The 15,000-nt window shown below is 27.8% G+C and overlaps 1 protein-coding gene across 8 annotated transcripts in view; it reads right to left on the minus strand.

Moving 5' to 3' along the window:
• The window catches only part of LOC122629795 (regulating synaptic membrane exocytosis protein 2), an 82,457-nt gene that overhangs the window by 11,152 nt on the left and 56,305 nt on the right, over positions 1-15,000 (minus strand). For 4 of the 8 annotated variants that reach the window (XM_043813578.1, XM_043813576.1, XM_043813577.1 and 1 more), the window contains exons 14-18: positions 14,729-14,787; positions 2,336-2,535; positions 1,894-2,106; positions 1,368-1,699; positions 480-677 (exon numbers count right to left, since the gene is read on the minus strand). In XM_043813578.1, coding sequence (XP_043669513.1) covers positions 480-677; positions 1,368-1,699; positions 1,894-2,106; positions 2,336-2,535; positions 14,729-14,787 — 1,002 coding nt within the window. The remainder of the gene's footprint in view (positions 1-479; positions 678-1,367; positions 1,700-1,893; positions 2,107-2,335; positions 2,536-14,728; positions 14,788-15,000) is intronic. The other 4 variants (XM_043813579.1, XM_043813582.1, XM_043813583.1 and 1 more) reach the window with 2 other exon arrangements.

Raw genomic sequence — 15,000 nt, forward strand, 5'->3', positions numbered from 1 at the left:
AATAGCATTTGAGATTCGATAGATATTTTTCCAGATTGATTTGTGACGATGGTTCGAACTTACGAGTGTTGTTGATTCGAGAGATAAATAATTGAGATGTTGAGTATTCGATGATATTGTTTGACGACGATCAACATAGTGACGATGCACAGAAAAAGAGAGAGAGAAAGAGAGATAGATAGAGAGAGAGAGAGAGAGAGAGAGAGTAAGAGAGATACATATATACATATACATATACAGATATTAAAAAAAAAAAAAAGAAAAAGAAATAACGAAATGAATAGACAATAAGAGAAAGAGAGAGAAAAAATGAGAGAAATATATATATATATATATATATATATATATAGAGAGAGAGAGAGAGAGAGAGAGAGTGAAAATAAAAAAAGAAAATAATTCCGATAAAGAATGAAAGAGACGAGCGAGTGAGATGCAGGCAGACGACGATTAGACAAAATGATGGTCGATTGAAAACACACGTTTATACTCACGGCTTCCGCGTCTTTTATCTCCGGTAAGACTCATAGTTCTGTTTAATTCACCCTTAGCGGCTTTCAAAGTACGAAGGCCTTCTAATATTTCTTCAGGATCTCTCATCTGTCTCGTGCAAGAGCTACGTCGTCGTTCGCGATTATAATGTACGACGATCGGCATATCTGCCTCACCCATACTTCCACCTAGAACGATGAAAATTAATAGAACATTTTCTTGATGTTAATGATATTATTTATTGATATTTGTTTTTGATATTATTAACAGTAATAATTCTGATTAAATCGACGAGATCAATTGTATCAATCAAATGGATCAATTGTAATCAATCAAAACATTTGATGATACTATTAGGATCAGGACGATCATTGATTTGACGTATCTATGAATCAGCTAGTTAATTATTTTAGGAGATCACGAATTAATATGGTCAATGATTTGACGAGTCCATGGATTAAGACGGTCAATAATTTGAGAAAGTCTATGGATTAATACGCGCAATGATTTGACGAGTCTATGGATTAAGATAATCCGATCAATGATTCGACATTGTCTATGGATTAAGATTTGACGTCAATGATCTATAGATTAAGATAGTCGAATAATCTGAGGAGTCTACTTAATCAATTAATTCATTATTTCACGTGATTACTGATCAATTATCGATTAGTCGAACAATATAACGAACATTTTCTATGGATTAGATAATCAATGATATTTATTAAATTTATAATTCAACTAGTTTAATTTATCGATCGGATAATTAATTATTTAACGAGTCCGTTGATTCGGCTAGTTAATAATTTCTTTTTATGAATGGAATGGTTAAGAATAAAAAGTCAAGAAAATATAAGAGAAACTTTTGACGCACTTACGTTTACTATCAGTTCCACATTGACTTTGGAAACTACTTCGACGACTTCCAGGCAAAGATCTACTGTAATCCCTATTAAGTTCATAGGGCTCGACTTCGAGTTGTTCCGACTGGCTGGAGCCACGTCTCGAATTTACGTGCCAAGCATGATCGGGATGTAAGAAACAAAGTTCAGGGCTTCCGCTGTCGCTCTGTGTATCGTCGCTGTAACTTCTCTCACGTAGTTCGTTCTTTCTTAAGAATCTTTGTGCGACTTCCATCGACAATGAACCGCGTGGCGAACAATATGGCGATTTACCAGAACGAAGACCTCGTGGATCCTCCAATCGATACCTAAATCAATCCAAAATTACTATTATTATTATTATTATTATATAATTATATATATATATATATAAATTCATTCATTCATTTGTGTTTAAGTTACAAATAAAAGAGAAAAGTGTAAAGAAAACAAATTAAAAAAAAAAAAAAAAAAAAAAAAAAAAAAAAAAACAAATTAGAAAAAGAGATTAATCGACACTTACCAAACGGCACGATCATTTTCCAATGCTTTTTGTAAATCAACCGTACATTCACCGAGAAAAACGTTATCACCCTCAGGACAATAATCCCAAAGAGATACTTCGATCGCTCTATCCATTAGACTTTCACCGTCAACACCAGGAAACAATAAGGTTGAATTCCATATTGGATTTTGGGTTGGCTCAGCCACCACAGTTTTCAACGTGGCTTGATCGCTAAATGGATCAATATAGAAAACGAATATGGTTTAATTAAATTTTTTTAGTAATTTTTTTTCTTTTTCCTTTTTCTATCTCTGTCTCTCTCTCTCTCTCTCTCTCTCTCTCTCTTTCTCTCTTTCATTATCTCATTCTCTCTCTCTCTCTCTCTTTCTCTTGTTCTAAATACACATATATATTTAACAAAACGTATTACGGTTTTGTCATTTGGAATGATAAATCGTACCGTATCGTATGTTGAACGTACCAAGCTGGGACTAGGATCAACTTGGCATATGCTTCGGGTAACGTTCCGTAACCAGTATCTTCTCTGGCACATAATTCATCAGCAGTGAATACTGAGACGATCAGCTCTTTACGTTCGTTCTCATAGGATACTTGAATCTGGACACGGCCGGTCACTTGTCTCTCTTTTGCGATTTGTTCCTAAAAATGTTTTGAATCAGCATCAAATACAGAGAGACCGTGATTTTTTTTTTCTTTTCTTCCTTTTCTTCTTTCTTTTCTTTTCTTTTTTTTTTTTTTCTGTTAGAAATTTCGCTCATAGGATTTTTTTATTCAAAAAAAAAAAAAAAAAAAGAAAAAAAAAGAGAAAGGAAAGAAAGAAAATAAAGAAGAAGAAAGAAGAAAGAAAAACAAAGGCGATCGTTTTCGACCGACAATACTATTACAGAGATATTATTATTAGATATCGATTATAAGATATTATTGCGAAATATTATTACAAGATATCGATTGTACGATATTAAACTTTTAGTGTATTTTGTTTATCACTTTTAAATAGACATGCAAATTATGAATGCGGTCATTCTTTTTTCTCTGACATTTTTTATGTTTCCTTTTTTTTCTTTTTTCTTTCTTCTTCAAGACAAGCCAGTTAAAATAATAGTTAAATATCATTTTCAATTGTCTTGTCTCTCGTAATCTATTATCTAAAACTATAATAACTAATTGTCTCTAGTATATCTATTGTCATGGAAGAAAAAAGATTGAAAAAAAGAATAGGGATATATATATATATATATATATATATATATATATATATATATATATGGGGACTCTGATCATTCGCTCATGCAAAAGCAGGTAATAATGAGATTGGAGAAGATAAGAATGGAAGTAATTTTAGATCTTTTTTGTTGTCCTTGTTTTTCTTTCTTTCTATTGGGACTTCACTACGTGTTCGTTTGAATTCTAATTACAGGATTCATCAGCGTGGCGTAGCTAACTAAGTTATATGGTGATTTAAATGAAGGATCGAGTGGTCTGGTGGAGTGGTGGGGGAAGTTGTCTGTGATAGAGTACAGTTGTGAATATACAGTCAAGAAAAACGTCTTTTTTCTTTCTTTCTTTCTTTTTTTTTTTCAACGATTTTGTCTTCTATCTTTTTTTTTCTCTTTTTTCTTTCTTTTTTTTTCTTACTTTCGTTTAGATTTTCTATTAACGATATGCTAATGATGGACGATTTATATCTTCTTCGCTTAATCCTCTTCGACTTTTCCCAAAAGAACCTTCTCAGCTTCTCCATAAATTTCCATGATCTTCGAGTTCTTTTCTTCCTCACGTGGTCACAAAAGCAGCCATCTTTATTATACCGTTGTCTTCTTATATCTCTCTCTCTCTCTCTCTCTCTTTCCCATATTTTTCTTTAGTTTCTTAGCGAAAAACATAAATCGTCTATCCTTTGTTTCTTGCTTTCATTTTCATTTGTATTTTTTATTTTTATTATTATCATTATCATTATTATTATTTTTCCGCGTTCCGTTTTCCCAGACTGTACTGGACGACATTATTGTATTATATTATTTTTTGTTTTATTTTTTTTTTTTTTTTTTTTTTTGGTGTAGGATTGTTTTGGTTAAAAAACATTTGTTTGTTTGTTTGTTTGTTTTAATTTTTTTTTGTTTGTTTGTGTTAGACACTTGGGAAAACTACGCAAGCGAGAGGTAAGTAAATACATATGCATATCAGATGATCGGCGACACTTCCTCGGCCTTATATACAGCGTCGGCCATTTTTCTTTTTTCTTTTTCTTTCTTTCTTCCTTCCTTCCCTTCTTTCTTTCTTTCTTTCTTTCTTTTTTTCGCTCCTTCCTTTCTGATTTCTTTCTTTCTTTTTCTCTTTATTTATTTATTTATTTATTTATTTATTTATTTATTGTTTCTTTTTTTTTTATGTCAACTACGAGCGCGCAGCGTTATTTATTCCTTTTCTATTTCATTCTTTTTCTTTTTTTCTTTCTTTTTTTTTTTTATTCAACTCTGGAACCGAGCATCTGGTTCTTCGTATAGCGTCCATGCAAATAAGAAGTTTTTAATTTAAGTTTAAGCGGAACAAAAAACGTTCTAGGAATTTTCCTACTTTTCATTTCTTTTTCTCGTTCGATAATTTTCCCATTCTTCCAGATAAGGAAAAACAAGATGCTCGTTTTTCTTAAGTTTCTTTTTTCTTTTTTCCTTTTTATACAAATTTTGGCCGTTCACGAGGCACCGAAAAAAATGCGTTTTTCAAGTTTACCATTTTCTTTCGACTTTTCTCTTCGGATTTATATTCTATTTTTCATTTTTTTTTTTCTAATAATTTATATCCCCTATAGATTAAAGACAAAACGCTTGGGCGTTTTCATTTAAAAATGTTTGGATCGTTCGTGAGTTTACTCAAAAAAACGCATTATTTTGCTTACTTTATTTACTTATTTGATTTTTTTTATTAATTTTCGATTTTTCAATTTAATCTTCATTTTTAATAATTTTCTTTTTTCTTTTTTTTTTTCATACTAGACTAGTGAATAATTTTTCTTTTTTAGTTCCGACATAAAACATGATTTACGAAGTGCGAGTACGTACGTGTACACGCCGATACGTCAATACGTTATGTCGTTAACTTTATTTCTATGTCGTTTAAAGCTATGGGGACAAATTCCTTAAAATATATATTATCACACGTCTTATGACACCATTAAAAGTGAACATCGATTTATGATCGAGAATATATCGACACCGTGCGCTCCTTAAAGCCGAAGAAGAGCCGCGTAAGCTTATAGCGCTATACTTGCTTTTTTTTATTCTTTATTTTTTTTTTCTAAGATTCTACACACTTCTTCCTGGTAACTTTGTTTTAGAATATGTTCGTCTTCTCACAAAAATTTCATATTCCATTAAACAATAAACGTGTACCAGGAAAGAGTGTTATTCACCGAACGTCCTTCAAATTTTTTTCTTTTTCAATTATAATTTTTCATTATAATATTTTAATTATAATACGATACGTTATAATTTTCAATGATGCAATTCTTTCTTTTTTCATTACAACATCAATTATTGCACGTGAAAAATGATGATTATTATAATGAAAAATTACACCGATCGTTGTACAATATCAATCGATTAAAATTATAACGATTCATGCCTTATTTATTTAATTGATTAATTAATCGTTCATTCGAGTTAATAAAAAAAAAAAAAAAAATAATCCGGACGTTTGGTTTGGTCTCGTGTCGAATTCGTTTGTGTTCGCAAAGAAAGAAAAAAAAGATCAAAATACAATTAAGTAAAAAATATTAGAGACGTATTAAAAAAAGAAAAAAGAAATGAAAAAGGGACGAAGTACAGACAGACAGGCATAGAAGAATTAGAAAAATAGTTAGACAAAGAAGAAAAAGGGAGGAAAGAGAAAGAGAAAAAGAGAGAGAAAGAGAGAGAGAAAGAGAGAGAGAGAGAGAGAGAGAGAGAGAGAGAGAGAGAGAGAGAGAGAGAGAGAGAGAAAGAAAGATAAAGAGAGAGGAAACGAACATCAGGTGAAACGCTACAAATCGGCCATCACTAAAATTACAAAATGGCGGACGTAGTACGACAGAACGAAGATGTTTGTTGTTTCTGCTTGAGTATATGTACAATAAATATACATAACAACAACACATAAGTATGCATATAGTACGTGTGTATGCGTGTATGTGTGCGCGCGTGTGTATGTGTTTGTAAACTCAGGGGCTAACTCGAAAGAGGGTGGGAGGTTAAGGGTGGGTCGTTAAGAGTAGTGGTTAAGGGTTGGACGTGGAAGGTCGACGTAAGTTTGAATAAAAATGAAAGAAAGAAAGATAGAAAGGGAAAAAGATTCTCTAAAAAATGTACAACTAGAATCGTGCCAGTTGGGAGAGAGTATAGCGTGGAGGACCAAGTATACTAAACTGGTTCAACATTTACAAACTTACATTTTCAATTTTCTTTGCTCTTTTTCGTCAGCGGGTCTATATCTCTTTATGTCTCTTTAACTTAGTGCGTGCTTCGTTTTTTTTTTTCTCTCTATTTTTTCTTTTCATTATTTTGTTCTTTTACACATGGATAACACATGAAGGTTTTTAAATAGGGGATGTTAGGTGGTGATAGGTAAATAGTTGTGAGTCGATTACACAGGGCGTCTTCAATTTTACTCGATCCTATTCAATTTTAATCATAATGATTAAAACGATATGTATCCGTAACATTGTTTGTTACAATCATACGATTTTCAATTTTGTTGAAAGTTCTTTCTTTCTTTCTTTTTTTTTTTTTTGTGTTTTTTTTTTTTTTGTTTAACATCATACCTCGCAGTGAAAGAAAAAAGTAAAAGGAGTAACGTGTAGAGAAATACAATGAAGAATATATATTATAATTCATAATTTCTTTTTCGTGGAAATAATCGAGAATCTATTGAGACACCCTGTTAGTATACGTGCACGTATATATATATATATATATATATATATATATATATATACATATATAAATATTAAAGGATCATATATATATATATATATACATGTATATGTATATGAAAAAAATTTTATATAAATATATATTCGGTGGTGAGGTAAAGACATAAATAAGACGTGAAAAAGGGATGAGAACATCTAATAATATATGTAAACACACGTATTTACCACTTTCAAATGAAACACAGTATAGGGTTAACGCATTGATGAGGCACACCGTGATAATAACGCGTGACAAATATAAAAGACGAAACGAGAATAGAAAATAGTTTCCAAAGTTTTGATTCGTGTCAGAGTTTTTAGAAAATAGGGTACACACGTTCTTGAGAAAAAGATATAACTTTTTCTTTGATTTTTGGAAAATACCGAAAACGAGAGGAGATGGTTTTCGAATGGGGGGGGGGATAGGGGTGAGCTTGGGTAGGTTAAGGGGTTGAACAGAGGATTATTAAATTGGCATGAGCTGGATAATTCATTCGGGTCGAGAAAGAATTGAACGAAGAGAGACACACACACGTATATACATGTATATATTATATATCATTATGTGGCAGGGAAATTTCTTTTTTTTTTTTGTTTTTCTATACGTTTCTTCGTTTTCATTCCTGTTTTTTTTTCTTGCGTTAAGAAAGATCGAGTGCCACGGTATTCTTTATTTTTTTTCTTTTTGTTTTTCTTTTTTTTATTTTTATTTTATTTTGTTTTACTTATTTATTTATTTTTTTTTTAATTAATCGGATCTAACCCGAGCTCGGTTATGTTCGAAGGATTATTCAGTTTATTTATTATATATATATATATATATTTATATATATATATGTATTGTTTGCGACGCCATATTTAATATAATTTTTTCCTCATATATTTTTCTATCTTTCCTTTTCTTACCTTTTCATGTTATACGATATCATTTGACATTCTTTTTATTTCTTTTTTCTTTTCCTTCAAATTTTCCTCGAACGATTAATGAGACTATTATATATATATATATTTTTTTTCTTTTATTTAATCGTAATATCCTAACAATAAACCGAGTTCGAGTTCGTCGAGTTCGACGAAGAAGTTGCGAGCGAGATTTATTAGAAATTCGACAGACGATCGTTGTTGATTCGATTATTTATTATAGACGATAAAAGTTCTCGAGAATCGTTCCAAGTTTCAAATTCATTGAAAAATAAGAATAAAAGAAAAAAAAAAAAGTGAAAAACAATTGCAACACGAGTGATGGCCGTTTTGTCGATTAAAAATGAAGACATAAGTTATTCCCAACTCGCAACACCCAACTGACACTTCCACATGTATTTGTTTAATTAATTAATTTTTCTTTTTTATTTGATTTCTTTCGTTCTTTCTATTTTTTTTTGTTCTTTCTCTTTATGTTATCAACTGTCTATCTTTTTTTTTTCTTTTTCTTTTTTATCCATTTTTCATCGTTTCCTATGTCGATAAATTTTGGTTTGATTTTTTTGTCTGTTCTGTTTGATTACTCCTCCTTTTCCTTCTTCGTCGTCCTTTCATTATTCTTATTTTTATATATGTATATATATATATTTCTCTCTCTATCTCTCCTTTTCGAAAAAAAAGTGAAAAGCGTGACATTCGTTCTCTCTCTCTCACACGAAAAAGTATTATATAAACTATTAAAAAAAAAAGAAATTATGCTAGTGTAATATACTCGTGCGTTCGATCTATCGATCGCCCATTCAAAAGATTTTCTAATATCAACGAGGGATTTATCGAAATTTTTATAAAAGATTCTACACAATGATAATTATTTTCTTAAACAAACAAATTTTTTATCCTCGTTGAAAAAATCATCGGTGCGATCGTATGCCGGAAGATGGAAGAAAAAGAAAAAAAAAATATATATATATACTGTATGTAACACAAACAAAAAATACAAAAAAAATTATTGTTTTTTACATTAATATTTTAGTGTTTTCTTCTTATATACCATCACTATATGATTATGAATATGATTATTATTATCATTATCATTATTATTATTATTATTATTATTATTATTATTATTATATTTGCAAAATATGCAAATTTATGTAGACATTGTTTATGTTCTGTTTTACCGATATAAACTATGATAAATAATTTCGCATTAATTTTATTTCAAGAAGTAACATTAAAATGAAAAATATTTATTTCGCAAAGAAAACGAAAAAAGGAAACACTATTATATATATATATATATATATATATATATATATATATATATATATGTATGTATACATTATTTTTTTAGATCTACAAAATAAAAATTCACATAGTCGCAGAATGTATATATATATATATATCTAAAAGAGACATTCATTTTAATATTACCTCGTGTTCGAGTTTAAAACACGATTTCTTATCGATCATAATCAATCAAATAATCAATCAATCAATCAATCAATTAATTAATCTTTTTCATTATCTATACATTGTCACACGCAAATCTAACAGAGAGAGATAGACACACACACACACACACACACACACACACACACACACACACACACACACACACATAAACACACGCACACACATACACAAATACGTAGATATATTTTAATTACGTTATGTACTCATTTGCATTAAATGTTCTGTTTTTATTTATTTCTTTTTTTTTTGCAACATCGAAAATTAAGATAGAAATTCGTATGTGTGTGTATATATGTGTATATATATATATATGTATATATTATAATAATGATTGTACCATTCTAATATATATATATATATATATATATATATATATATATATATATTATAGTCACAGAACAAGTAACGATTCTTTTAAGGTTTTTTTTTTCTTATCATTAATTCCATAAACACATGGACAGACAGAAAAACAGACAGGCAGACAGACAGATAGACAGACAGATAGACAGACAGACAGATAGATAGGCATAATAATAATAATAATAATAATAATAATAATAATAATAATAATAATAATAATAATAATAATGATAAAAGTAGTAATAAAGATAGTAATAAAAATATTGAAAAAATTTATATTAAAATTAGAAAAACTATCTTTTTATTAATTTTATATTTTAATTTATAACAGAAAACTTTTTATATAATTAAATTGCTTTTACTTTTTTATTGCTCGAGTTTTATAATAATAGTAATGGTAAACAAATAAATAAATAAATAAGTAAATAAATAAATGTAAAAAATAAATTTTTTGTCGTAATTATAATCATTATTATCATACGAAATGATTGAATTTCTTTTTTTCTTTTTTTCAAATAAATGTAGTGATTCTAACGTAAAAAATATTTATGACAATATTTTTTGTCATATGTAGAAATTATTGCACAAGAGCTTGTTGATATTATTGTTATTATTATAATTATAATTATCATCATCATTATCATCATCATCACCATCATTATTATCATCATCATTATTTACAAGAGCAAAATGTGGTATTAGAAAATTTGCACGACGCTCAAGTGTAAAAGAAAGTTTGTTGATTGTTATCAAATATTTTTACTCTGTTCATATTTTTTTTATTATCATTTACTTCGTTCGTAAATATTCTACTTCTTCTTTTTTTTCTTTTTTATAACATTTTTAATTAATATTAAAGTTACTGTTTCTTTCTTCTTATTTTTCTTTTTCTTTCTTTCTTTTTTCTTTTTTTTTAATTTATCTGATCTATTTCGTGAAATTTTTCTTAGATTTTCCTGAGCGAAAGTAGTGAAGTGTGTCATGTTATGGAGAAAATCGATAAAATCGATAAAAACCTTTCTACTCAAAAATATGATTGGGAAATATCAGGTTGTTTAAAAAAAAAAAATGTACGTCGATGTATTTCAAATTTGTTAATAAATTCATATTGATTATTTGATATATCGAAAATATATATATTGTATAGACCGTGTATGTACAATGAAATTTATTTTTTTGTTTAATTGATATGGAGTTTATGAACCTATTAGAAATTTTTAGATTGTATTTGAAAAATTAAATTCTTAAAGTATTAATTAAAACAACACATATATATATATATATATATATATATATATATATAAAGAAAGAAAAAGAAAAATATTAGTAAAAATCTAATTCTGTATTTTTTTATTATTTCCACAATAAAAATAGATACTATAATTTTTTTTTTTTTCCAAGTACAAATATATTTGTGATTTGTTAATCACACAAATTTCTCCATATCCAGTGAAAAATTCGCAATTCTCAATTTAATTTTAAATCGCGTAGATAGAAATATGTTTTGTCGCTTACAACACAGAGATTTGTGATCTTAGAAATATCCACGAAATGATACTTTCCTTTTGTCGTCCTAATTTTTTTTTCCATATTTTTCTTTTTCATATTTAATCTAAATAAGTAATTTTTTAAATTGTATCAAAAAGTAATCATGTAGTAAAATGCAAATACGGATCGTACGGATTATGTTGTTCATTCTTGAAATTATGTTTTTGATTTTTTTTCTTTTTCTGTTTTTTTCCTTTTACTTTCTAATTGTTTTTTTTTCGTTCGAACAGGCGCGTTATCTTTTGCATTGGAGCAACGTGCAACAAATTCTTTGTCGTTAATAACAAACACACATAGACACATAGCGAAGCTCTGTGATTCAAGTAAATTAAAAACTTTTTTCTTTCCTCTTCTTCTTCTTTTTTTTTTTTTTTTTCATTATTTTTTAATTTCTAGATTTATTTTCTCTTTCTCTCTGCCTCCTCCCTCTTTTTCTCTTCCTTCTTCATCGATCGAAAAAATAAAAAATAAAAGAAAAAAAAGTAAATAAATATATAATCGACACGTATCGCGCTATACTATATATTATACATATTGTAACATTATATTCATAAATAAATTTATAAAAAATAATCGAAGAAAAAAAATTATCAAAAATAATAAACAGTAATAATAATAAAAATATTTAATAAATAAATAAATAATTAACTAATAATATATATATATATATATATATATATATATATGAAAGAAATAATAAAAAATAAACATTATACTTTCCATTATATTACATATGCATTATCACACTACAGACTATTTTTTTTTTAAATACGTATTTCTTTTTTATTTCTTTTCTATTTCTTTTCTTTCTTTTTTTTTTTTTTTTTATATATATATATATTTAACACACATTCTTACACACTCGAAGCTGAAAATTATTTATTCTAAACTCGTCGTGCGGGTCTCTTCTACTCACTTTCTTTGCTACCGTGTTGGGTAAAACATTGAAGTTATTCGAGGGAGTTTCAAGACAAGAGACAAAAAGAGAAAGAGAGAAAGATATACGAAGTGATAGAGTGAGAATACGCGCGCGCGTGTGTGTGTGCGTGTGTGTGTATGAGACAGAGATAGATAGATAGATAGAAAGATAGATAGATAGATAGATAGAGAGAGAGAGAGAGAGAGAGAGAGAGAGAGAGAGAGAGAGAGAGAGAGAGAGAGAGAGAGAGAGAGAGAGAGAGAGAGAGACAACGCACGACTCATCTCTACGGTTGATTGTACGAAAGCTTCTGTCTTCCCTCAGTTAGAAACGGGTCGAGTGAAGAAGAATTTCTTAGGGATTTTTTTTCTTTTTTTTTTTTCTTCATTTTTTATCTTAAAAAAAGAAAAAAAGAAAAAACATTTCCCTACACGACAAATTCGTACAGATTCTTTTCTCGAATTCTTTTCACAAATCTTCTTTCTTTTTTCTTTCTTTCTTTCTTTCTTTTTGTTTGTTTGTTTTTTTTTTTTTTTTTTTAACCTAAGAAATTCTATTCGAAACTGCAATATGCAATCGATACATACATGTAAATTGTTTCCTATCTCGACTGAAATTTTTTGCTGATAATAATTTTCTGGATTGTCGTCGTTACAGAAATAATATCGTGTGTAATTAATGATTAATCACGACGTTCGTCCATGAATTATATATATATATATATATATGTATATCGAGAAAAGGAAAAGAAAAAGAAAAAAAAAAAAAAAAAAAAAGAAAGAAAAAAAAGAAAAAAGAAAAATACTTAAGAAGAAAAACGAAGAAAAGAAAATGTATGGAAAGAAATTTGTCTTATACATGTAGGATGTATCCTTTTAACGTAATTGAAATTTTCAGTATTAAGAATAGAAATTATTTAAACAATACGTTCGCTGCGACGATGATAATAATAATAATAAAAATTCTTCTTTTAATATCGAGCTTTATTAATAATTATTAAAATCTTTTCGTATTCGTATTTTAATTTTTCAATAAACAATTATTAAAATTAATCACGGTCTATTTCCTCAACTGATAATTTCAATAATCATCGTGTGCCTGTATATTTCGATGCTAGTTAAAAATGGCACACACTCATTCTACACATACATACACATATACATACACGTATGCACATATATATGTGCTTACGTACACGTGTCTTACGTGAAAATATTATTCGTAAAAGCGTCTTCTTCGTTGAAGTAGACGCAAACGAGGTCAGCTCCATCGAGACGGAATTTCGTGCTGAATTTTCCAGGATATCGATCGTTAGGACACGTGTTCCGGTTAAAGAGGATATTAATACGAATTATTTGCGTCGATTATGAATGAATGAATGAATGAATGAATGAATGAATAAATAAATAAAATAAATAAATAAATAAATAAATATGAACAATAAATAAGGTAAAAAATATAAGACACAAGACAAGATTCAAAAAAGAAAAAAAGAAAAAAAGAAAAATAAAAAATAAAAATTACACATATACATACATATGTATAGTATATATACAATACAAGACAATAATTGGGAGAAAATAATGCACGTTTTCCCGGTTCGATCGAGAGAGCACATATAATATTATTATATATTATAATATATATATATATAATATATAATAATTATAATATATAAAACATATAAAGATATATTTCCGGCACTCATGCAGGACGCATCGTTATTCTAATCTTATAATGTTACGAGTATGTATATGTATATGTATATGTATATGTTTAGGTATGTTTATAATATGTGTGAACGCTTATCGCACGCGCGCGCGTTATACAATGTTCTGTCGGTGTGTTGGTATATGCATTTATCTTTGCATATTTTTATACAATTTATTTTCATATGTGTATGTATGCAGATTTGTGATTTAACGTGTATTGTATATGTAGAACATAGAAATAATATCGACAAAATATATCGAATTGTAAATTATCCTTCAATCTTCGTTCGCCGCAGTTTATATTTTATCTGATTTTTTTTCTTTTTTTACTTTTTTTTTTTATTTTTCTCTTTTTAATCATTTGTTTGTTTATTTTTATATTTTTGTTTACACTCTTTTGCTTTTTGTCTTTCCTTCTTTCGTTCATCCTTTTTTTCTTTCTTTCTTTCTTTCTTTCTTTCTTTCTTTTTTTCTTTCTTTCTTTCTTTTCTATCTTGTAATTTTTTATGCTCTCCTTTATTTTTTTATGGTTTCTATTTGTTCGTTCGTTCGTTCGATTATTTTTCTTATTGTTGTTACTATTATTAATAATACATATATATATATATACTTTCATAAATATATATATATATATACACATACATGCATATATATATATAAATATATATATATATATACATATATATTATTTGTTGTATTTATCTTGGAGTTTACGGAACGAGTTCGTATATTATTTTTATTTTTATTATTATTATTATTATTATTATTATTATTATTATAATTAAAATTGTTATTGGTAATTGTTACTTTTTGTTGTTGTTGTTATTGTTATTATTGGTATTGTTACTGTTATTGTTAACGGATGAGTGTACATTGTGTGGGAGTTAGAGAAAGAGAAAAAGAGAGAGAGAGACGGTCACGTGTAGATGTTAATTTAATAACTCGTTATACCGGCGTTTTTGGCAGTTTCCTGCGCGTCGGTGAGGACGGTGTTTTGTCCGTTTCGGTTTCTGAAAAATATTGCAACATTTTGTTATATATATATATAAAAAAAAAAAAAAAAAAAAAAAAAAAAAAAAAAAACAAATCGATAACAAAAACAAAAATTAAAAAGTATTCCATCTCGAAAAAAAGATCATTAATTATCATTTATTATATATATATATATGTGTGTGTGTGTACGTTTTCGTCTGATCACGATTATTATTTTATCGCTTTAAGAT

The sequence above is a fragment of the Vespula pensylvanica genome, chromosome 6 (genome assembly GCF_014466175.1).
Source record: "Vespula pensylvanica isolate Volc-1 chromosome 6, ASM1446617v1, whole genome shotgun sequence".
Lineage (NCBI taxonomy): Eukaryota > Metazoa > Arthropoda > Insecta > Hymenoptera > Vespidae > Vespula > Vespula pensylvanica.